The 25,668-nt window shown below is 36.6% G+C and overlaps 1 protein-coding gene across 2 annotated transcripts; it reads left to right on the top strand.

Annotated features, from left to right (window-relative positions):
* The first annotated feature begins 80 nt into the window (after positions 1-80).
* On the top strand, positions 81-23,255 carry ATP5F1C (ATP synthase F1 subunit gamma). 2 transcript variants are annotated; one of them, XM_004379701.3, is made up of 10 exons: positions 81-239; positions 11,192-11,226; positions 11,774-11,905; positions 17,067-17,271; positions 17,802-17,945; positions 18,068-18,132; positions 19,319-19,474; positions 19,949-20,045; positions 22,422-22,458; positions 23,119-23,255. In XM_004379701.3, exons 1-9 carry the CDS (start codon positions 184-186, stop codon positions 22,426-22,428), a joined length of 897 nt encoding a protein of 298 aa, XP_004379758.1. In that variant the 5' UTR covers positions 81-183; the 3' UTR covers positions 22,429-22,458; positions 23,119-23,255. The 2 variants fall into 2 exon arrangements, with proteins under 2 accessions (XP_004379758.1, XP_023590157.1); XM_023734389.1 differs by lacking the exon at positions 81-239 and adding an exon at positions 822-1,228.
* Positions 23,256-25,668: the final 2,413 nt, after the last annotated feature.

The following is a 25,668-nucleotide window of genomic DNA, read 5'->3' as shown; positions in this document are numbered from 1 at the left end:
CTGAGTGACGAAAGGAGGTGGGCACTTAAAAGGCTCGTTCCCAAGGCTCGCGAGTTTTCCCTCCGTCTGGCGGCAGGAAGCGAGACCGAAGAAGACCGTGAGGTGGTAGCGACTAGGGAAGCTTCCGCGCATGCGTGGTGAGGCTCGTCTGACCGACCTTCAGCAAGGCTGATAGCAAACACCATGTTCTCTCGGGCAAGCCTCGCTGGGGTCTCGGCTTGGGCTCTGCAGCCGCAATGGTATGGCAGCTTGCGGTAGGAACCGGAGAATTGGGAGGGATGGAAGAGCTCAGTCAGGTGGGAACGAGAAAGGAATGGAGGCGTGTAGCACGGACCCGGAATCTCAGGGCTGGACTAGGCCTCCTTGTCCCAGCAGAGGCCCGGTGAAGCTGCAGAAGCGCCTTAGAACCCGCAAGGGCGCGCAGAGAGGCTGGAGACGGCAAGTCAGTGCAAGGTCACGCCATGTCTCCTGAGGCTTATTGGGGCGGGGTGAGGGGCAAGAGGAGTGGTAATCTTAGACTTTGGGATTGAGTAATTTCAGCACGTTCTTGAATTCATTCATCTAACAAATGCTTATCGAGTACCTACTACGTGCCAGGCAACTAGTATTGTGGAGTCCTTAGCAGAGCCCCCAAGGTGGGGGTGGGGGGGGTACCTAAGAAAAAGTGTAGAGGAAGGTTGTGCTTTATGTCCTTGACGTCTTTTGAAACCTTCCAGTGGTGGGCAGAGTTTGAAGTGGGCCAGTGCAGAGCACCAAAACAAAACCAAACCTGTTGCCATCGAGTCGATTCCTACTCGTAGCGACCCATAGGTCAGGATAGAACTGTTCCATAGAGTTTCCAAGGAGCGGCTAGTGGGTTCAAACTGCTGACCTTTTGGTTAGCAGCCGAGCTCTTAACCACTGCGCCACCAGGGCTCCAGTGCAGAGCACAATAAACCTATAAGTTCGATTCAGTCAGAATGTTTATTAAGCACCTGCTATTTGTATTTAGCAGGCGCTCTGATAGGCACTGGAAAAAGGAAGATGAAATTAAAAGATGTTCTCATGGGCTGATGGTAGTTTTGATGCAGAAGGGACCGTAAAGATCAGTCGGTTGCAAGGAGAAGGGAAAGACACCTCATACTGTCATGAAACCATTATGCTGAAGTAGTAACCCTGCGAGGTCATGAAATTGTCCCAGAGTCCTGAGGGAGGAGGAGATATGTGCCATCTGTTAACAACCATGCAGGTAAAGGGTGCTGCAAGTTTCAAGGATTTTACAGATTGCTTCCTGAAAAGATTGCATAGCAGAAGGCCTAGGAATAGGCAGATAAAACTTGGTTTGTGGGTGGTACTATGTAATAGGATGAAGTGTTTTTAATCTTACGGTCTAGAGGAATTTTTGACGTAGTACTAAAGGGATTATTGCCTATAGGCTGTGTCATAGCAATTCCTTGGTTTTGTAGTAAGGGAGATTTCTAAGGAACTAAATTAGATTTTAGTATCCTAATTATGTGAAGGGACTATAAAGCATTAATTGAAATAGATACATTTTTCATTAAGCAAAGAATTTATAACAATATATAAGATTTTCAGAGGAATGAGGTAATTAAATCTAAAGTGTAAAAGTACATACAATTTTTGGTGGACTTGCATTGGAAGTCATTTTTTTTTTTTCCTAAAATTGAAACAATTATGGGAATTCAGTCACTGTAGTTGAGTTCTCAGCTTCCAGGTTGTACTATTTGTTAATCATTCAGCAGTTATTTGTTGCGTGCCTACTCTATATCAAGTTGGCACTGTCATTAAGTCCTAAAATGTGATGATGAACAAATAGCCATGGTCTCACTGAGTTTCATGGTACTTGAGAGCACAATTTCTGGCACACAACATAGATCAGCTCTCCTTCCCTCATCTAACTGTGTGCTAATGTTATCTGTCACAGTATTTTTGGAACTTTCAGTAGCACCCAGGTTGATCTTTAAAAAGTAGAAAGAGTTTCTGCAGCTAGGACAAAATGTTTTACATAAAATTTTAGAAATAATGAAAGAAAAAAATAAACACTTGTAAAACAATTTGAAGCTCTTTTAATAAAAATTGTTTTAAACGAGAGTGCTAATCTGAGACAACTACTGCTAGGGCCTAAACTGGAACCTCAATCAGCAAATAAAGGTCATAGTCTTGACCTTAATCCCTTTGGAACATTGGTTTTAAATCAGAACATTGGTGCTCCACTATGTTAAACATAGCCTGTTCTCTTCCTTGTACATCACTTAGGGTGCCTAATGTCTTTCCTGCCTTTTCTGCCCTTTCTCTGCCTGTTAATATTATTGTTTTTTAAATTCAGAAATTAAAACCAACTTAATGTTTCACACTCCACAGAACTGGGGTGGAAAGAGGGATTAAAAACCTTTGCCTTTACAGATCCCTGAGGAGGCAGGGGATTTGATTACTGAACACTTCTAAAAGTACAGTTAATTATTATAGCTATCGACAAGATGCATTAACACAGTGGCTGCAACAATTGGTTCAAACAGCAATGACTGTGAGGATGGCACAGGACTGGGGAGTGTTTAGTTCTGTTATACATGGGTCGCTATGAGTCAGAACCAACTCAACAGCATCTAACAACAGCAGCAACATAATTATAACTATACTAACTAGTTAGCTATCATTAATGAAGAATTAGGCTTAATTGAAATCATGGTGAATTATTTTATACTTGCTTTGAGTATCAGCAAAATACCTTAAGTTTTTTGGAAATTAAACCCATTTTAAAAATGGGTATTGCGAGGTAACATTTAAGAAAATAGAAGAAATTTGAGAAAAAGAGTTCCTGATTTTACTGTCCTCAAGTCTGAGAAAATACATATCTATTTCCTTGGTGTTCAATAGTCCCTAAAACGGTGCTATTTTATAATAGGATACCAATGGCCGTAAGTCGAACAATCCATTTGATTCTCCATCCACTCTGTTTGATACATTTCAATTTCTCAAATAATCTCTAGAGGATTTCTTGTCGTTTGGTGCCGTCAGGTTGGTTCCAACTCATAGCTATCCTGTGTACAACAGAACGAAACACTGCCTGGTCCTGTGTCATCCTTAAAATCGTTGTTAATCTTTGATGTTCATCAGGAAGTGCTTCAAATCCTCTTTGCTTTTAGCAAGGAAGGTTATGTCACCTGCATATGCAGGTTGTTAGTAAGTCTTCTAATTGAGAAATTTATCTTCTCATTTGCAAAAATTGTATAGTCAAAGAGTAAGCTCCTCCTAAATATAGTTCATTCATTTCATGGTTATTCTGCACTCAAATTATACCTAAAAAATAAAGTTGTAGCATAGACAGATAGCCCTAAAGCTAGGTGAAGGCTAAACATGAGAGTGCTTTAAAACGTGGAATTAGGGCATGTGCACAGCATAAAGAATCATAAAAGATGCTGTCTCTTCAAACCTCACCTGTCATACGTACAAAAACAAAACTTTGTGTTTCATCTAAACATGGCATGTAGTTCAAATTTGGTCCATATGATATTCTCTGACTAGAAACTTGCGTCAATTAAATTGGAGTCTTTGCCTAAAACCATAATGTCAAAAATGTCACTTCTTATAGTGTATAACTTTAGAGTAATAAATAAACCCTCCGGTACCCTATCTATTTATCCTTCCTCTCTGTCCCGCCGCACCCCTGGCACCCACTGATCTTTTTTACTGTCTCTGTAGTTTTGCCTTTTCCGAAACGTCACGTAATTAGAATGATACAGTATATAGCCTATTCAGACTGACTTCTTTCACTTAAAAAACAAAACCAGTTACCATTCAGTCAATTCCAACTCATGGCGACCCCATGTGTGTCAGAGCAGAACTGTGCTTCATAAGGTTTGCAATGGCTGATTTCTTGGAAGTAGATCATCAGGCCTTTCTTCTGAGGTGCCTCTGGGTAGACTCACACTGCCAACCTTTCAGTTAGTAGCAGTGTGTTAACAGTTTGCACTACCCAGGGACTCTCACTTAGCATTATGCATTTAAGGTTACTCCATGTCTTTTTTGTGGCTTGATAGCTCATTTCTTCTTATTGTTGAGTAGTACTCCATGGTATGGATGTACTGTACAATGTTTGTTTATACATTCATCTATTGAAGTACAGCTTGTTTGCTTCCAGGCTTTATTGATTATAAATAATGCTGCTATAAACACTGTCTTGATTACTGTAGATATATAGTAAGTTTGAAGTTGAGTAGTATCAGTCCTGCAACTTTGTTCTTCATTTTTGTGTTGGCTGTTGTTTGTCTTCTGCATTTCCATATAAACCTTAGAATTAGTTTGTTTACATCCACACAATAACTTTCTGGGGTTTTGATTGGGATGTGTTGAATCTATAGATCAAGTTGGGAAGAATTGACATCTTAACAATATTAAGTCTTCTTATCCATAAATATGGAATATTTTTCCATTTATTCAGATATCCTTTGATTTCTTTCATCAGAGTTTTGCATTTCAAATTCCAGTTGTTCGTTGCTGATAAGTAGAAATGTAGCTGACTTTTGTATATTAACATTGTATCCTGCAATCTTGCTATAATCGCTTATTAAATCCAGGAGTTTTTGGTCAATTCTTTGTACTTTTCTACACAGACAATCATATCATCTGCCAACAGAGACAGTTTTATTTCTTCCTTTCCAATCTGTGTGCTTTTTATTATTTCCTTTTCTTGTCTTAATAGTGTGTGAGAGGGGACATCGTTGTCTTGTTTTCAATCATCTAGTTTCTCAACATTAAATATAATGTTAGCTGTACATTTTTTGTAGATGTTCTTTATGAGGTTAAGGAAGTGTCTCTTTCATAGTTTGTTGAGAGTTTTTATCATAAATGGATGTTAGATTTTTGTCAAACTGCTTTTTCTACGTCTGCTGATGTGATCATATGATTTTCTTTTAGATTATATTAATCGACTCTTTAAGGAGCCCTGGTGGTACAATGGTTAAACAGTTGGCTGCTAACTGAAAGGTTAGGTGTTAGAACCCACCCAACAACTATGCAGGAGAAAGACCTGGAGATCTACTCCTGTAAAGATTACAGCCTAGAAAACCCTATGGGACACTTCTACTTTGTCACATGGGGTCTCTCTCAGTTGAAAATCAACTCAACAGTACCTGACACGACAATTGACTCTTGAATGTTGAACTAGCCTTGCATACCTGGATAAATCCCACTTGATTGCCGTATTTAATTCTTCTCATACATTGTTGGATTTGATTTGTTAGCATTTTGTTGAGGATTTTTGCGTCTGTATTCATGAGATATTAATCTATAATTTTCCATTTTTGTGATTTGTCTGGTTTTGGTATTACAGTAATCATGGGCTTAGAGAATTAGGAAGTGTTCCTGTACAGGATTGGTATCATTGCTTAAATGTTTGGCAGAATTCACCAGTGACGTCGTCATCAGGGCCTGATGTGATCTTTGTTGGAAGGTTATTAATTATTGTGGTGCAGTGGTCACGAGCTCAGCTGCTAACCAAAAGGTCGGCAGTTCAAATCACCAGCCACTCCTTGGAAACCCTATCGGGTAGTTCTACTCTATCCTGTAGGGTCGTTGTGAGTTGGAATCGACTTGATGGTACCAGGTTTGGTTTGGTTTTATTATTGATTCAGTTTCTTTAATCGATATAGGCCTGTTATGGATTGAATTGTGTCCCCCAAAAAATATGTGTTATAAATCCTAACCTCTGTGTTTGTGGTTAGGAAACCCTGGTGGTGTAGTGGTTAAGAGTTCAGCAGCTAACCAGCAGCTAACCAAAAAGGTCGGCAGTTCAAATCCACCAGGCGCTCCTTGGAAACCCTGTGGGGCAGTTCTACTCTGTCCTGTTGGGTCACTATGAGTCAGAATTGACTAGAAGGCAAGTTTTTTTATCTGTGGTTATAATCCCATTTGGGAAAGAGTTGTCTTTGTTATGTTAATGAGGAAGGATTAGTGTAGGGTGTGTTTTGAGTCAGTCTCTTTTGAGATATAAAAGAGATTAAAGAAGCAAGCAACAGAAGTAGAAATAGGGTAACATAGATGCCAAGCCACATGGAGATCTCTAAGGAACCAGGAAGCAGAAGCTGAAAAGACTAAGGACCTTCCTCCAGAGCCTACAGAGAGCCTCCCTCTAGAGCCTGTGCTCTGAATTTGGATTTCTAGCCTCCTACACTGTGAGAAAATTTCTGTTTGTTAAAGCCACCCACTTATGGTATTTCTGTTGTAGCAGCACTAGATCACTAAAACAAGGCCTATTCAGATTAACTTCCTGCTGTGTGAGTTTTGGTCGTTTATGTTTTTCAAGGAATTGGTCCATTTCATCTAAGTTAGCAAATTTGGGGGCATAGACGTATTCATAATATTCCTTTATCATCCTTTTAATGTCTGTGGGATCAGTAGTGATGGTACATTTTTCATTCCTGATATTAGTAATTTGTGTCTTCTCTTTTTGTCTTAGTTAGCCTGGCTAGAAGCTAATCAATTTCATTGATCATTTCAAAGAACCAGCTTTTGGTTTCATTCATTCTTCTATTAACTTTCTGTTTTCAATTTTACTGATTTCTGTTCAATTTTGCTTTTCTTCTGCTCGCTTTAGGCTTATCTTGCTCCACTTTGTGTAATTTCCTAAAATGGGAGCTTAGATTATTGATTTTAGATCTTCTTTAAAATGTGTACTTAATGCTGTAAATTCCCCCTTAGCACTGCTTTTGCTGCATCCCACAAATTTTGATAAGTTGAATTTTTTTTATTTAATTCAAAATATTTTTAAATTTCTCTTGAGACCGCTTTGACCCACGTGTTATTTAGAAATGTGTTTTTTAATCTCCAAGTATTTTGGATTTTCCATCTGTCTTTCTCTTAATTGATTTCTAATTTTAATTCCATTGTGGTCTGAGAAACATTTTGTATGATTTCTATACTTTTAAATAGTTAAGCAGTATTTTATGGACCTGATTTTGATCTTTTTTGGTGAACATTATATATGAGCTTGAGAAGAATGTGTACTCTGCTATTGTTGAAGTTTTCTATAGATGTCAAGTAGATCCAGTTGATTGATGGTGCTGTTTAGTTCAACTAAATCCGTACTGATTTTCTGCCTGCTGGATCTGCCAATCACTGATAGAGGGATATTAAAGTCTCCAGTTATAATAGTGAATTTGTCTATTTCTCCTTGCAGTTCTATCAGTTTTAGCTTCCTGTATTTTGACACTAGTTGTATATCCATTAATGATTGTTAGCTCTTCTTGGAGAATTGACCTTTTATCATTCAACCCTCTTTGTCCCTGATAATTTCCCTTGTTCTGAAATCTGCTTTGGCTGCAATTAATATAGCTACACCAGCTTTCTTTTGATTAGTGTTAGCATAGTAGATCTATTTTGATCTCTATTTGTTGTACTTTATTTTTTTTTTTAAATCTTCCCCTCTTTTTCTTTCTTCTGGTTTTAACTGAGCAATTTATATGACTCCATTGTCTCTTCTCCTTTAGCATATCAACTGTAGTTTTTTAAAAAATTATTTAATTGTGGCCACAGCAACCATTTACAACTTTTACAACTAATCTAAGACCACTTATAAATAACATTATACCACTTCATGGGAAGTGCAAGTACCTTATAGCAAAATATCCCCAATTCTTCCCTCTTGTCCCTTAATAGCATCACTTATCCATGTGCTATAATCACCCATTGCATTGTTGTTATTATTAGTTTGAATAAAGTTACATATTGGATCAATTAAGAATAAGAAAAAGAAAAGATTTTATTTTACCTTCATTTATTCCTTTTCTCAATAGAAAATCTTTGAAAATTTCTTACAAGGCAACAAATTTCCTACATTTTTGTTTGTCTAAAAGTATTTCTTCTTAACTTTTGAAGGATAATTTCATTGGGTACAGAATTCTAGGTTGATTTTTTTTTTCCTTTTAACACATTAAAAATTTCACTTTATTCCCTTCTTGCTTACATGATTTCTGAAGAGAAGTCGGGGGTAATTCTTATCATTGTTTCTTTATAGGAAAGGTCCCCCCTCCCCCCTTTTTTCAAGATCTTCTCTTTGTCTTTGGTTTTCTGCAATTTGAATATGCTATACCTAGGTGTAGTTTTTTTGTTATTTATCTTGCTTGGAGCTGAAATCTGACGTCACTGTAACACCTGCTTTTTTTTTTTTTTTAACACCACTTTATTGTGAACATCTTTCAGTGTTGTTTTCTATATCATTTTTCATGATATTCTAATATTTCATTGTATTGATTGGCTAATTAATTAATATGTCTCCTATTGGACACTTTTGGTTGTTTTTTATTGTTTCCCTGTGACAAACTGCTCTGTAGGGAACAAACCACATACCTAAATATTTTCCATGCACCCTTGGAAGCTTTGAACTTTTTTAAAGATTATTTTACATTTTATTTCATGGATTGAGATGAGCCTAACAATATCTCTAGCTTATTGTCAGTATTTCAGTACAAGCTTATTGTCAGTATCTCAGTACAAAAATCCTCAACTTAGGAAATATCCAGAAATACCTATTATGGTAATTTTTGCAGATTATTAGGAAGCCATTCATACAGTATTTTTAATTTGCATCAGCAAACTGGTAGAGGTTGAGTACCTGGAATCCTCAGAGATAATCCAATTTTTTTTCTCTAGGTGTAGAAATAATATTATTTTACTTTATTTTTATATTTCTGTTAGATCGTTTTAAAATTTAGAGATTATTTGGGCACTTGAAAACCTAGAAAATACACCTTCATTTTCCATGAAATAAGTAAAATAAAGACAATTAACCAAGTAGCTCAATAGTGTGTATATTGCTTTGACTGAATGGCTTTTTAAAAAACTTGTGTCATATTTTTGTTTTAAATGTTACTGTTAAGACTGTTGTAAAATGATACTTAGGATCCCAATTGAATAGAACAGAGTAGCAGCTGCTCCTTCCAGCCTGGGCTTTTGGGTTTATTATCTCCATCTACTCTGCTCTCTTCACTCATGTGTGTTACCTATCTGACCCATGTAGACATTTGAATTTTTCATTATTTTTTTCATTTGTTCTAAGTCCTTTCCTTTCCACTTTCTCCTTTTCCTTAGCTTCAAGTTCCATCCTAAAACAGCCTTCCCTTGATCCTTACTTTTAGGTTACCACCTTACCTACCTCCTTCCTTCCATCCCAAGCTCTTTGAAAATACCATGCTGCTTTCACTGCTTCTGTGCACAGTTCTTACTCATTTGCTCTTTTAAGCCATTACTGTCACTTAAATGTTGGTTTGTTGACAAGTTTTGTTCCTAATCTTCTTTAATTCTACCAGCTTTTTTTTTTTTTTTTTTTTTGGTGTGGCATCAACTGCCATGTCTACTGATAGTTTCTTCAATCCCAAAACCTCTCCTTATTCCCAGACATTGGACATTTTCATCTGGCCCCATAGTCTTCTTAACTGTATCATACTCAGAATTCATTATTTCCAGGGAAATCATCTTCATCAAGTTTTCCTATCTTGGTTAATAATATGCCATCTACTCTGATCATTAAATTAGAAACCTTTATTTCATCCTTATTTTCTTCTTGACTCTAGGAACTTGCTCCCAACTTTGCCAACACCTTAGTCCAGGTTTTTAACTCTTTTGTCTGAAAGCTGCAGCAATCCCGTATGCAGTCCCCATGTCATCAGTAGTACAGCTTCATTGTATGCTTTTCACTGCCATCCAAGGTCTTTACTGAAAAACTAATTTGTGGGTTTTATAAATATTCACTGTGTCCCTACTACCTGTAAAATAATTAAACTTATTAACCCCAACCTTTGTCTCCAGCTTCATCTTCTACCATTTCTCACTGTTACTTCTTTCAAAACTAGATCTCATTCCCAGAATGCCCTCCATAGACCCTTTTTTATGCACAAATTTACTTGTTCTTCAATTCTCCCATGAAACTTTCCCTGACCAATACAGGTGCTTTGTATGATTTCAAGGGCTGAAAGGTAATTTAACGTGTTATAACATACTGTCTTATCCACTAGACTTAACTTTTCTAGGGCAGAGATCCTCTCATATTCATCTTTGTGTCTAGCACCTAGTACAGTTCCTCTTATATAGTAAGTGCTCCATAAATTTCTGAGTAATGAAAGAACTATGAAGAATTAATCAGGATGTTTACTCTTGTCTTTAACAGTTTTATATCTTTTCAGTTGTAAGATTCCTACCTGAGGTTTGATGTAAAGACTGGGACCTTAGGAAGGAAGAAAATAAACCTATGTGACAATGACACTTAATAAAAAAGAAAAATGAAGTTATTTAGGGACCATAAGTCATATGTATTATGTATTCACATGGTATTAGTGTTTTAGTTATGTAAGGATGGCAGGGTTAGAAAAAAGTCAAATCATTTTGACTTTTATGCATAAGTCACCTGTCTCTTGTATAAATACTTTAAAGACTGTAGGAAAATATTTAATGTAAACTTTATGTTTTCATTATGGTTTTAATGTTGTATACTTCTTGTGGTCAGAGACCATGTCCTATTCACCAGGGAATATAGCAGCTGCTGAGTAAATGTTGAATTGACTTGGAAAAGTTAACAGTTCTTTCAGACAAACTATACTTTCACACATGTAGTCATGTTAGAATATATAGTCAACTATAAGTGTTATTTGAGAAGATTGCTGTGAACTAAGGAAGTCAAGGAATGCTTTTCAGAGGGGGCAGAGTGGTTAAAAGCTGGGCTGCTAACCAAAAGATCGGCAGTTCGAATCCACCAGCCGCTCCTTGGAAACCCTATGGAGCAGTTCTACTCTGTCCTGTAGGGTCGTTATGAGTCGGAATCAACTCGACGGCAGTGGGTTTTTGGTTGGCTTAGATCTTAATACAGTTGGATAGCCTAGCCAGGGAAAGGACTTTTCTGTCCTAGAAATAATAATACAGGCAAAGACACAGAGGTGGGAATAGAGCATATGTGAATGCCATTGTGACGTTAATGGAAAGTTTGTGTTAGATAGGTAGGATAAAACGAGGCCTTTGATACAGGGTTTGGTATCAGTATTAAGGAATTAAAGTATATATAGACATTCATATATATTCAGAGTGCTGTATTTGATAGATTATTTCTGTGGGGCATTTGTTAAATATATTAACTTGGAAAGTTTTTCTTGTATAATGGAGCTACTTTTCAAAAATACTGAAATGCTCTTAAAATCTTTATTCTCAGGACCCAAGTTCGAAATATGGCAACTTTGAAAGATAGTAAGTATTTTCTTTGTTTCAGTATGTGAATTAAAAGACAAATAACAAAACATACTTTCAAAGATATACAGCTTTAACCCATTATGTATTTGGTCAAAATTGATAAAATGAATCTTTGTTGTATTTGTGAGACATTGGACCTGTTTTTGCAAAAGACCAGTGTATGAGGTGACATACGAGAAAATTTTGATCTGATTCTGTATAATGATAATTATATAATTAGAAAATATTATTTATCCATGTATGACAATAATGTTACAGAATATATTGTTAAAAACCATTTTCAGTATCTTTTAATGTTTTAAATGTATAACGTACTGTCATCTTATGTTGCCATTTTGCTTGTCCTAAGTAGCAGTTAGTCTTGATCTCCTTTTACTAGTATTAGTTCTAAAAGTAAGCTTAGTTTAGCATCATTCATCCACTGTGTATTAATGATCAAAGTGCTATTTATTTCACTTTACACTTTAGAAAAATATTTCAATAAATTCACAAATGAAATTATCCTGTAATTCCTTTACCTTAACAAGGCACTTGTATTTTTCAGTTACCAGGCGACTAAAGTCGATCAAAAACATCCAGAAAATTACCAAGTCTATGAAAATGGTAGCAGCAGCAAAATATGCCCGAGCTGAGAGGGAGCTAAAACCGGCTCGAGTATATGGAATAGGATCTCTGGGTAAGAGAAGAGTATAATTCACAAACTAAAAAAAACTGATTAACAGAAAGCTCTCATTAATAATGACTTTTATTACATGCTTATGATGATGCCAGGCCTGTTCTGAGTTCTTTACATGTACTCATTTAATTTTTACAACAATCGTATGAGGTGGGAACTGTTATAGCCTCTGCATTACAGATGAGAAAAACTAAAGCACACAGAAGCTAAATAACTTGCCCAATGTCACATATGGAAGTAGCAAAAAGCCCCTGTGTAAACCTACATGGTTTGGCCTCAGAGCCCAGGTATTTATTAACCTAAGTGACTAAATTGGCATTCAAAATACTCTGAAATTTTTCCTACTAGATTATTATACTATCAAAAGAACTTGGAAATGTAGTACATCAAATTCAAGTGCTTGATTTCATCCTGTTACCTTGTAATGTGGTGATATTTTGGGACTGCAGGATGCTGGGAGGTGGGAGGTGGTACTTGCAGTGAATGTTGACTGTGTAGTCATGGGTATGCCTCATGATGTGGAAGCAGGGAAAAAAGCTGAAAACTTTCATTTTAAGATACTTTTCTTCATCCCTGTTCCTATCCGTTTATAAGACTGAAAACATTTTTCCTTTATAACGTTATATAGTACATTCTTGGTTAATCTTGTTATTGGAGAAGAGACGTGACATGGTGCCAGTACCAGTTGTTATCAAATGGATTCTGACTCAATAGCAACTTCACATGTCAGAGTAGAACTGTGCTCCGTAGGGTTTTCAATGACTAATTTTTCAGGAGTAGATTGCCAGGCCTTCCTCTGAGGTACCTCTGGTTGAACTCAAACCACCAACCTTTTGGTGAGCAGCTGCACGTTAATTTTTTGTGATACGTATTTCACTACGAATTTGTTTCATCTTGGTAATAAATAAAATAGTGAAGCTATACTGGAAAGAAAATGAATTGAAAAATTCCCGTTTTAACTCTTCTCTTTAACTGTTAAAATTCCCATTACAACTTTCCTCACTTATCGACTAACTCGTTTATCCAACATTTCACATTTACGACAGTAATAAAAAATCTGCTATCCGACTATTTTGCGCATTAACAATGGATGTCTGGCAGTAATGAGATGCAAGTCGAGAGTAACGCTGCTGTGATAGTTAAAGTTGTGTGCCACCTTGGCTGCGCCATGATTCTAGGTGGTTTTGGCAGTTATGTAAAATGATGTAAATGATGTAATTTGGTAGTTGTGTAATGATGCCATCCTCCATTTTCGCAAAACGACGATTTCATATAATGACGTGGTCTTTGGAACCTAACCATGTTGAGGAGAGGGTGTAATTATATTCCCTCTCTTAGCTTTTACATTATCATTCTGTCTCCTACTGATTTAAAGCCACCTGAATACTTTTTTAACTTTATAGTACTGAAAATTTTACACAAATATGAAAGTAAAGAAAATCATACAGTGAACCCCCATTTACCCACCACTCAGCCTCAGTAATCTCAACTCAGGGGTATCCAAATTTCAAGTTTTGGTTCATGTCTTCTTAAGGAAGTACTTTAGTCACTGCTCCTCAGTGCTGTTTTAGCCTCTTAACTTGTGTCCTTCTGCTCTTGCTCCACTAGTCTTTTCTCTACCCTGCAGCCATGATATTTTTAAGTCATGAACCAGATCGTGATGCCCCGTCCAAAAATTTTTAACAGCTTTCCTTTATAATTAGGATATAATTTTTATCATTGCCTACAAGCCTGTGGTGCCCTGGTGGCACAGTGGTTAAGCGCTCAGCTGTTAACCAAAAGGTTAGTGTTTCGAACCCACCAGCCGTTCCGTGGGAGAAAGATGCGGCAGTCTGCTTCTGTAAACATTTACAGTCTTGGAAACCCTATGGGACAGCCCTACTCTGTCATATATGGTTGCTATGAGTTGGTACTGGCTCAACAGCAATGGGTAAAGTTGTTATAAGGCTGTACATGATCCTGTACCTCTGTGACCTCATTTCCTACCACTCCTCCCCTTGCTCACATTGCTGCACTTCCTTTTCTTTCCTCTGCTTAGAATACCCCGCCCCCAACAGTCTCATGGCTTTCTGCCTCACTTCATTTAGGTTTCTACTCAAATACTACCTCCTTGGGAGGCCTTCTCAAACTACCTATCCCAAATTATCCTGTTTTATTAGTTTATGTACTTTCATTGGAAACCCTGGTGGCGTAGTAGTTAAGAGCTACAGCTGCTAACCAAAAGGTCGGCGGTTTAAATCCACCAGGTGCTCCTTGGAAACTCTATGGGGCACAGTTCTACTCTGTTCTATAGGGTCGCTATGAGTCGGAATCGACTTGACAGCAGTGAGTTTTGTGTTGGTAGTTTCATTATACCTCTTCATTTTTTCATTCTCACACGTCACAATCTGACATATTATGCCCTTGTCTACTTGTTCTATTATTTGACTATCCCAGTAGAATGTAAGCTGCTTGAGAACAGGGACTTGGTAACAGTGCCTGACTCATAGGTATTCAGTAAACATAGGAGTAAATGAAGGCTAAAGAAAGATGGCTTTTACCAACAGAATACATAAGTGCAATGTTTAAACATCAACTTTAGAAGATGGCAAAATTTGTTTATTTCCAAATTGAAGATAATATGTATCTGTGTATTATCTGTCTATTCATATGTCTATGTAATAATATACCTATGTATTAGGTGTAGAATTCCCTTGTGTAGTTTTCTTGTGTTCTTCGATGTTTTCTCAAGCATGCATTTATACCTCTTAAGAAAACCTACTATGAGGAAATGATAAGAGTGTAAGGCCTCAGTTGAAATGACTTCTTGCTTTAAAAATGCCATATTTAGTTTTACCTAGCTGATATATCTCCACCAAACCCATTGCTGTCAAGTCAATTCTGACTCATAGTGACCCTATAGGACAGAGTAGAACTGCCCCGCAGGGTTTCCTAGGCTGTAATCTTTATGGATGCTGACTGCCACATCTTTCTCCTGTACAGTAGGTAGTGGGTTCAAACCGACCTTTCAGTTAGCAGCTGAGCTAACCACTGTATCACCAGGGCTCCTAACTGGTATACCAGACCTGTTGCCGTTGAGTCAATTCCAACTCCTAACGACGCTATAGGACAGTAGAACTGCCCCATGGGGTTTCCAAGGAGCGACTGGTGGATTTGAACTGCCAACCTTTTGATTAGCAGCCAAGGTCTTAACTACTATGCTACCAGGGCCCCAGGGCCTAAATGGTATAGAGAAGAGTTAATAGACTAGGTTTTAGCAATCCTTATCAGCTCCAACCTTCCTGACTCCCACTGTATGCGTAACACAATTCTAAGCACATAGTTGGTGGTTCAGTAAATGTTGGTTGACTCTCAAGTCTAGCCTAGAGTAAGGCACTAATTTTCAGTTCATTTAGGACTATATCTTATTCATAATTGTATCCTTGGGTATCTGGTAAATGTAGAATGTGTGGTACAGTGGGCACTTAATATGTGCTCCTACAAGGAGCCCTGGTGGCTGAGTGGTTAAAGTGATCAGCTCCTAACCAAAAGGCCAGCGGTTTGAACACACCAGCAACTCTGTGGGAGAAAGATGTGGTAGCCTGCTTCTGTAAAGATTACAGCCTTGGAAATCCTATGGGGCAGTTCTACTCTGTCCTGTAGGGTCTCTGTAAGTGGAATTGACTCCACGGCAACAGGCTTGGTTTTTTGATTTGGTAGTATCCTACATACTGAATTACCTTACTTAATTACTCAGTCAAAACCTATGGTTAGGTCAACTTTGGGAAGGAAAAAGTTTCTTTACAGATTACCCTCTAGCTTATTGATATGAAAAGGAAAAATCATTTTATCATTGTTTCTTTTCACTATCATTCATTTCACTTTTATTTCACTGTCACCTTTTATGAACAAGTATAATCAACTAGTCTGCCCCCCCACACCACCAAGAAAGTCCCCAACCACAGAATTGTTCATTTACTAAAGAAGAACCTTGCTGAGATATCTGATTAGAGTATTTGTGGCATAATAAAAATTCAAGTTAAGACTGCCAGTCAGCTTGTAAGACCTTCAAACTGAAAAGGTACTATTAGATATTAAGTGGCAAATATTTTTAAATATTTTAAAATTTAAAACATTATATGCTGTACAATATAAAACTCACATAAAAAGAGACTTAAATGTTAGCTCTCCCCACTCCCCTAGTTGTAGGGTTATTTATTTCTCTGCTTTTTTTTTTGAGGAGAGGGAGGCTTCAGATGTTGAAATTTGAGAATCACTGCCCTACACTGAGAAAAGTAATACTAGGAATTTTATGAAAGTAGGTGAATATGGCAGCCATGAAAATTCACCTTGTAACTACAGGGAGCATAATTGGTGCCAGCTGATGAAATCTGTCATTGTGTACCCAGGCCACACTTCCCATAGGCTGCTCCCAGCCAGTGACTACGCACAGGAGGGATACTAAGGCAGGCCTGTTCTTGGGAGACATGGGGCTCCTCTGATTTGCAGTTTTGGCTTGGGGCCTCCCAAATAGCCTTGCCAAACTTGGCTTAAACTGCACAGTGGTCTAAGGAAGTGTCCACCCAACCTTTGTGCTCTCTCAGCTTCCTTCCTGTTTTCTCTCTGAGGCATTTTGCCTAGAAAAATCCCTGCACATTTAATCCCACCTTGGCCTCTGCTTCTTAAAGGACTGGACCAACAAAGTGAGGTTGTTAAAGTAATCGTCAAAGTAAAGTGGCATCAAAGTACACGGTTTTTGTAAGAATCTGATATGCAGATTATATAAGCAGCTCATCAATATTTGCTTCCTACGCTTTTGCTTGTATAGTGGAGATTTACGCTCTCTAGACTAGAGTCATATCTAGGTAAGTGGGTATACCTCTGTGTTTGGTCTCTTTACAAGTACTTTAATTGTACTAGACGTTTCTTGTAGTCAATATTTAAAATAAGTTGGCCATTAATTGGCCTTTAGGGACCTCTGCCATATAGAGATTTAGACCTTTATGGTTTTCAGCTTGACTGTAAATGGACTAAGTACACAAATGCTTTGATATTGTTAATCATATGCCACCTAAATTTAAATGTATTATTTTGAAAACAGCCAACTGTTTTGTAAGTTAGGGATTATTTCTGTATTTAGTGTTTATTCCTTATTAAAAAATTCTTTTTGTTTGTTTTTAAGCTCTCTATGAAAAAGCTGATATTAAGGTGCCTGAAGGCAAGAAGAAACACCTCATTATTGGTGTATCCTCAGATCGAGGACTTTGTGGTGCTATTCATTCCTCAGTTGCTAAACAGATGAAAAGTGAGGTGGCCACGCTCACAGCAGCTGGAAAAGAGGTTATGCTTGTTGGAGTTGGTGATAAAATCAGGGGCATACTTCATAGGTAATTTAAATATATATTATGTTCAAAAGGGTGCACGCATAAATAAATGGAAGTTTCTTTGGTAGTTTATTTAAGCAGAGTATCTTTTTTAGTTACCTATTTTACAGTCAGAGAGTGGCTTTTGTTCTTTCCAGAATGTATATTAGAATATAGATTTTCCCTCTTTTCTACTTGTCTTTGCTTCTCCTTCCGATACAGTGAGAATATCAAAAGCTATTGCTATTCCAAATGAGAACTTTTAGGATATATCACAGCCTGGAAATATGAGAAATGAAAAACAGTTAATCAGGATTGGAAGAAGAAAAATACAGAAATATAAAAAAGAAATGCCTTATTTTTAGTCCTTATTAGTTCTTTGCAGATGCTGAAGGAAAGGAGCAAGCATGATCATGTTTGGAACAACTTAACTCAGGGAACCCCTTCACCCCCAGATTTGATCCACGGTGATAATGTTTATCCTTGTTCCCTATGTTCGTCAAGCAGAAGTATTTTGTTAAAGTATTTTATGTGATCTTTTAATTTTCTTGTAGGACTCATTCTGACCAGTTTCTGGTGACATTCAAAGAAGTAGGAAGGAAACCCCCTACTTTTGGAGATGCGTCAGTTATTGCCCTTGAATTACTAAATTCTGGATATGAATTTGATGAAGGATCTATCATCTTTAATCGATTCAGGCAAGATAGATTTAAAAATCAAAGCAGTTTATTTTCATGAACTGAATTGTTTAAGGAAATGTCTGCTTAACAGTTTAAAACTTACTATTTTGGAAAATTATATTTGTTTTTGTTTTTTCTAGGTCTGTCATCTCCTATAAGACAGATGAAAAGCCCATATTTTCCCTTAATACCATTGCAAGTGCTGGTAAGTAGTTTTTGTATGACAGGTATTTTTGCTATATAAAGAGGAGAGATTTGTACATTAATGAGAATATTGTTTGTTAGGATGTCCTGTTTTCAGCAGTAGGAAAATGATCTAGGCTGGAGTAGCACCATCTGTTAGTAGCTTCATGCTGTCTTAGTTCATTCATCGTTTAAACAAATCTTACTCCGTTCCTTCATTGACTAAACAAATGAGTATATATTGAGGGCCATGATAAGACATGTTACTATCTATGTAAGGGGACTATACCTAATTACAATCAATCGGAAGCTCTAGAACAGATTTGAACAGTGTTTGAAATTGATTTACCTTGGCCTACTCAGTTGTCTTATTTTATTGTTTGAATAAAGTCATCACTGCCAACTGAAATATCCAAAAATAATATTCTGGAAAGGATTTCATTTTTTAAGGCTTCTCCCCTTCTCTGTACTATATTTCATCTATTCTAATGCATACACTTTTTAACATTTTAACATCTCTGAAATTGGCATACCTCTAATAGGCAATGGCATGTCATGGGTTTTTAATTAGCCTTGTTTTTTCTTTCTTAGTGGTTATACCCAATAACATCTTAAGTCTGATCAAACAGTACTGTCACTTAACCCTAGCGAATGAATCTGAAGTATGCTGCTAAATTTCTACAACATAAAAATTAAAATTCACATCAGCTTCTAATTCTCCCTGTCTTTCATAGCCTTAGAAAGGGTTTCCCTTGCTCATTTTCCAGACTGACACTTTCAGATTTCGTCAATAATCAAATGAATAAATTGAGATTTTTGTATAACACTATACAGGTTTCAGTTCTTTCATTAATTTATTAAAATAAAATAAAAAATCTGTTGAATGCCTGCTGGCTTTGTCCCTGGCACTATACTAGGTGCTAACCAGTGGCCTTCATATCCTTGAAATTTAGTAAAGTTATTGAAATTTGGCTTCCTTAATTTTTATTAAGCACTACAAGTAAAATATCAAATAATTTATTTACACATTACATTTTGCTGGAAATCTGCTATAATATAATCTATTAGAACAGGTTCGTTTATCCTATCTTACATTGACTTCTACTCTGTAATTGTTTATGAAAGATATTAATGTTAGTAAGCTGGTTTTGATTAAATCAGTCTTTGTTCTGTGGAACTTCAAAGAAATTTATCATTTGTTTTAACAGAGAGCATGAGTATCTATGATGATATTGATGCTGACGTGCTGCAAAATTACCAAGAATACAATCTGGCAAACATCATCTACTACTCTCTAAAGGAGTCCACCACTAGTGAGCAAAGTGCAAGGATGACAGCCATGGACAATGCTAGCAAGAATGCTTGTAAGCATACAATATATCTTTTCTGAGAACTCTGTTGCTGGAACAGTGAAGATCCTAGCATCAAAAACAATGACGTCTTTTAAATAGACTGGGATACAAGAGAGCTAGGATCTAGCCCTGGGCTTTGCCATTGACTCTACAGATTTTTTGACCAGTTACTCTTTCTCTGAATTTTCTCATCTGAAAAATTAGAAATTATTTTCTGCCTTGTAGGGGTAAGTATTATCTTTTACTTGAGGAAGCAGTAGGTTGGCAAGTATTTTGAAAAGATATCCTATAGAAGATATAAAAACATTTTCATAAAACTTTTTGAGAAGCCAATTATTGTACCAAGATACCCAAACAAGAACAGACACCTTAACTTGATTTCCTCGCTCATATTTTTAAATTAAGCAACATACTTCTATGAATGAGTTTATGTATTAATAATACGTTTTTCTAGTTTTAGATTTTGTTATCTATTTTTGTTTGTAGCTGAGATGATTGACAAACTTACTTTGACATTCAACCGTACCCGCCAAGCTGTCATCACAAAAGAATTGATTGAAATCATCTCTGGTGCTGCAGCTCTGTAAGTAATTGTAGATATCCTTCAGAGTTTTTCTCATCTCTCCATTCTCCTAGTTTAACCTTTGTATGCTTGAAAGTTTTCTGTTTTGTCTGTTAAAGATGAGATGATCCATTGCTTAACCTTGTAGCTTTACTCTTAAGATACGAAAACCTCACCAAGTCATTCTGATTTTTCAACGGAAACGCTCAGGCTTGATCTCTTCTATTTAGGAATTAGTATATTAGCTTTCACTGTCCTAAAGCTTTAGGAATAAGGATGTGGATAATTCAGTATCATTTATAATATCTATGTCATTGGAATTGAAACATTATAAACCAAGTAAATGAAGCTTTCTGAAATATAGTACTGCTTTTGGTTTTGTTTTCATGCAAATCAATAAATCATTGAATGGTGGCAGGTTCCAGGAATTTTTGTTAAATTTTTTTTATATCAGTACCAAAAGATAGTATACCCGTTTCCTCAAGAAAATTCTTGTCTGTCTAGAAGATTTAATGTTTATGAAACCAGGATTAAAATAATGGGAATTTTATTCAAAAAAATTATTGAACACCCACTGTGTGCAAGTACAATGCACAAGTACTATGTGCTAGGCACAGTAGCATCATAGAGAGAAGGATATGATCCTCCATTTCAAGGCATTTGTATTCTAATAGGATAAGAGCATACATAATTATGATAAAAGATAAAATGTGTGGCTAGTTATCTTTGACTCATTCATGCTCATCTCCAAGTAACTGGTCACGTCTTACCTTTTGAACACCTCTTAAATCTTTTTCCTTATTAGGCCTACTTTCTTAATTCAGATCCTTGTTATTTCTCTCCCAAATTAAAAAAACTTATATTTTTAGTCTCTTAAGTGCCAGGCTCTGTACTAGACACTCCTCAGTGGTAATGTATGTGCTCTCATAGGCCTCACAGTCTTCATGGGGAGGACAGACATTAAATAAGAAAATTAATTCCAGTAGAGCAGGTCAGCAAACTGAGCTGGAGTTAAGAATGTTTTTACATTTTTAAAGGGTTGGAAGTTAAAACATTTTATTAAGAATTGCCTTTTTATTTGTGTATTTCTTGAGGCTAAGGAGACCATGTCTTACTCAACTTTTGTGCCCCCATCACCTGGCACATATGTCCTTAATGTTGGTTGAATGAATGAAGTGCCATAAATGTATTAACTGGAAATTTAGAAAAGGGAGAAATAACATTTTATTGGGAACCAGGGAAAGCTTCATCATTAAAGTAACATTTAATTCAATCCTTAAAAGTATCATCTCTCAAGACGAAGAACTGAGTAGAATACCAAAGAGAGAGAAATAAAACTGATGAAGCCAACAAAGACTATTCTATAAGTTGTTAGCTGGCTCCATTAGCTTTGCTGTGTCCTAAGCACCCTTCCTCCTTTCTTACTGTGCTTTCTAAGCGTGGCTTTGTTAGGACTAACCCATCTCTTAGCCTGGTCACTAATGTTGTATTTGCATGATAAGAGTACAGTGTGTATTGAATGGCCTGTCACTATCCTCCTTGCTATTTGTCCCATTGCCAATGCTGATTTCTTCTTTGATGTTGTATGTGAGAAGCCTGGGGAAAGGAAGTACATTCTGAAGGGTTCCTAAGACTCAGTACTTCAGAGGGCTGTGTGAGATGCAGAGAACCCAAGGTCCTTTTTTGTTCTAGAAAAGGGAGTGCTAGGAATGAACAGTGAAGATACAACTTTGGCAAGATTGAGGACAAGCTCTTCTTTCTCGATTAGGAATGGGGAGAACTGGACTAAAAAGTAGCAGAATCAAAGGAAGTAAGGAGAGGGAGATTGTGGCAAAAAACTCATAGTAAAAAAAAGAATTCAAAATTTGGATAATTGGAAACTGACTTAAATTTTCACTTTCTTAAAGTGTAGTCTAAATCCTTACGTAAAAAGTTAGCTTGTTTGCTTCCAGGTTCAATCGCTTACATGAATGGATTAGCACACACTCTAATCTCTATCAGTTATTCTGGTTAAAGACTTTAATATTTAAAACAAATACATTTAGTTACTTAGTAGTAAAATAAAAAACATGAATAAGCAACAAATTTTGAAGTGCCAAGTATTAGTTGCCAGCCTGAAAATTTTAAATATATTATTTATAGAAAAAAATAGTGATTTCAATTATAGTTCTATAGTATTGCTTACTTGCATGAACATGGTTTTGTTCCTTCTAACCAGATTAAAATCTATAACTTTTTTAACAATCATTGAATGTGTTTTTAAGAAATATTTTGTTATTTATGTGATATATTCAAGGTAATGGGTAAGGAAATGGACCTTGTTAGTTGGAAATTATATGTGCATGGATTGCTTCTTGACATGCTTGTTTTGTCTTTTTCTTCTAATATAATAACCAGGGATTAATGAAAATCAAGTGTCATCCTCAGACAGGAGGTAAAGTGGTACTGTTTTACACATTCTCTTCATACTCCTCCAGAAAAGAAACTCAGCCAGATGTAATTGAAGTTAATTTAGAAATTGTGAAACAGTTTCTCTAAGATACTTGGGTTGATATGGGTAATGCTAGTGGGCTTTTTTTTTTTTTTAGATTTGTATTTATTAAATGTGTTGGTCATAGGAAATCTAGATTCAGTGGTCAGATGAGACATAAGGAAATAAATATTGAGGATAGAGACTTAGTAACTATTTTAAAGATACTAAATATACATTGGTTAAGAGTGGTGGTTCTCAAACTTTATGGTCTTAGGACCCCTTTTATGCTCTTAATGTCTGACTTAATAGAAGACAGCTGGATTCTTATTTATTTCTGCAGTAATTCTGCTATGATGTCATGTATCATGTGCCCTCTGGAAAACCCACTGTACGCTTCTGAGAATAAAACAAACACTAACACTATTATGAAAATAGTTTTGACCTCACTGACCCATGAAAGGGTCCATGGACCAAAATTTCAGAATCACTGGTGTACAGTAACATTTTATAATGTAAATTCAGTTCATTAAACCCCACTTTAAATACCTATCATCTCTTGACAGTAACATTTTCCAGAAAAATATTGTTTGATTTTTACTTGTTCTGTACTTTGTTTTTCAGGTAAAGGAGAGAAATTAAGTCAGCTGACTTTGTTTCGCCTGCTGCTGTCCTTGTCAGAAGACACTGTTGGTCCATTGTTCAAATTATTAAAGACAGCAAGATATTTGTAAATTATCTTACAATAAACAACTTACAATTTAAAAAATTCACTTTTTAAAATTATATAGTAATAGTAATGGTTTTTAAAATGAGATGTTAAAACATTTAAAATATTAACATGCTATTGTAAATTTTGGTAAGATAATTTAAGAGGCTCTTCTGACCTTATAGCTCTCTTATAACCTAAAAAAGTCTAGTCAAGGATATGTTGATGTAAGTAACAGGCTCAGCCCAGGTTTCCATCCTTTTGCACCTTCAAAGAACAGTCAACAAAATTAAAATGCTCCTGGAGTCATTGCTGTCTCATATATGGGATGAAGAATTCCAGGCATACACTTAATTCCGAACAGTGAGTACACAAATTAGGGCCATGGAGCTAAGAATGAATTTTACATTTTTAAAGCATTGTGAAAAAACGAAGCCAAAGGAAAAATGTACAACAGAAACCGAATGTGGCATAGAAAGCCTAAACTATTTACTATTGGGCCCTTTACAGAAAGTTTGCTGACTCTCGTTCTGAGTTTTTATTAGATGCCTGGTAATCCACGGTTGTATGCCCACAATTGAGAGTAGGTAACTAAAAATCTGATTAGCTCTGCACTTGTGAAACTCTTTAACCATGAGCTTCACTGAGGGGTAATCTAGTTGGTCCATTTATTGGGACACCCCCAATATGAGTACCTTTAGGTCTTTCCTCTTAATCTCTGGTTTTAGGACTCCTTTTACACTCTTAATGTCTGACTTAACAGAAGAACTTGATCAGGTTCTTCAGAGAAGACTGTAAATCTCCTAAGTCTGCCTGAGTGCCAGCATCTGGGAACAAAATGTGGGTGGGGGTGGGGAGCTAGGAATCTCAGCATTCATTAACTTAACCCCCACTGTTTTCAGGACACTACATGCACCAACACTTGGAAGCCCTGGTATTCCTCAGTCCAGAAACCTTTTATTCTCTCCAAAAAATAAACCTCTGGGCTTCTGCTGGAATAAGCGAGAGGCAGTCTCCCAAGGATGCAACATGGGGGAATAGGATCTAAGGATCCTTTAAAAACTATGCTACCAGTGTTTTAATGTTGTGTCTTCAGCTCTCCCTGTCCTTGTTTATGCCTTTTTTAAAAGTACCTTTACCGAAGTTTTAGTGGCATAGGGGAGAAGTGAAATTGCATATTTGTAAGTTCGATTTGCCATCTTTAACAGAAGTCCAGAAGAAATTGTTTCCAAGATGGGGGCATATTATTGCATATAGTTTTAAACGTGGACATTCCATACTGACAAAGAGCAACCTAGAAAAAGGGAGTTTCCAATTCATAACTATTATAAAATGAGCATCCTTGGGCAAGTCTGCACACTTGTGTATTTCTGTAGATTAAATTGTAGATGGAAGTAACTGGCTCAGCCCAGGTTTCCATCCTTTTGCACCTTCAAAGAACAGTCAAGAAAACTAAGTTAAAATGCTATGGGAGTGAGTCATTTGCTGTTTCTCATATATGGGATGAAGAATTCCAGCATATACTTAGTCTGAATAACCAGTTCTGTAGAAGTGGAACTGATGAGTCAAACTGTGGGTTTTAAATTCTAATAGACACTTCCAATTGCTCTTAAAAAGACTGTAAACTTGTACCAACAGCATCTAAGGTTGATTCCCCCTACTCTAAAACTTTGGCTTTGGCTATCTTTAATCTTCTTAACAATCTGACGGTTGAAAACTAATTGTCTAGTCAGTCACTGCCCATTTTTTATTGAGTTTTTATCTTTTTCAAATGTAAGCTATTTGCATATTCAAGCAATACAAGCATTTATAATTTGTGTTGCAGTTTAGAATTAGGGAAATTTGTGTAATTGCTATTGGATAAGAATTCACTATTCAGTTTTTCATTCTACTTTTAAATACCATCTGCTTTAGGCTGGGTTTTCTAGAGAAACAAAATCAATGAAGTGTATATATATACAAAGAGAGAGAGATTTATCTCAATGAAACGGCTCACATGGTTGTAGAGGCAGGCAAGTCCCAAGTACCTGGGTCAGGTGTCAGGCTGGAGGTTTCTCCTAACTCATAGCTGCAAGGGCAACGAAACCACAATTGGCGGATCAGACAAAAGGCCACTGGCTCAGGCTGCAGAGTCTGGTGAATCCCAAGATCAGCAGGTAAGCTGCTAGCTCAAGTCCCAAGAGCCAGAGGTCAGATGATGATGAGCCAGATGCAGGATCCAGAGTGAGACCCTTGCTGGAATATCCATTTATACACTAGAGGCAGGCCACACCCATAAGGAAACTCCCTTTCAACTGATCAGCTGCTCATAGCACATCTCATCATGGAGTTGATTACATCATTACATAACTGCAAAATCAAGCCCAGCCAAGCTGACACACAACCTTAACCGTCACAGTTCACCCCGTCAACCTGGCACTTAGACATACCTTAAACCAAACAAAATTCCTAAACAAAGACAATTA

This window comes from Trichechus manatus, unplaced genomic scaffold (genome assembly GCF_000243295.1).
Source record: "Trichechus manatus latirostris isolate Lorelei unplaced genomic scaffold, TriManLat1.0 scaffold00067, whole genome shotgun sequence".
NCBI lineage: Eukaryota > Metazoa > Chordata > Mammalia > Sirenia > Trichechidae > Trichechus > Trichechus manatus.
Note: the sequence above shows the minus strand (reverse complement) of the source record. Positions and strands in the feature narration are given on the sequence as shown.

Excerpts from the sequence above, each read along its gene's own strand:
- ATP5F1C (XM_004379701.3), top strand. The coding sequence starts at position 184 with ATGTTCTCTCGGGCAAGCCTCGCTGGGGTCTCGGCTTGGGCTCTGCAG. Across the intron at positions 11,227-11,773 it reads TATGGCAACTTTGAAAGATA|TTACCAGGCGACTAAAGTCG; the intron begins GTAAGTATTTTC and ends TGTATTTTTCAG. Across the intron at positions 11,906-17,066 it reads ATATGGAATAGGATCTCTGG|CTCTCTATGAAAAAGCTGAT; the intron begins GTAAGAGAAGAG and ends TTTGTTTTTAAG.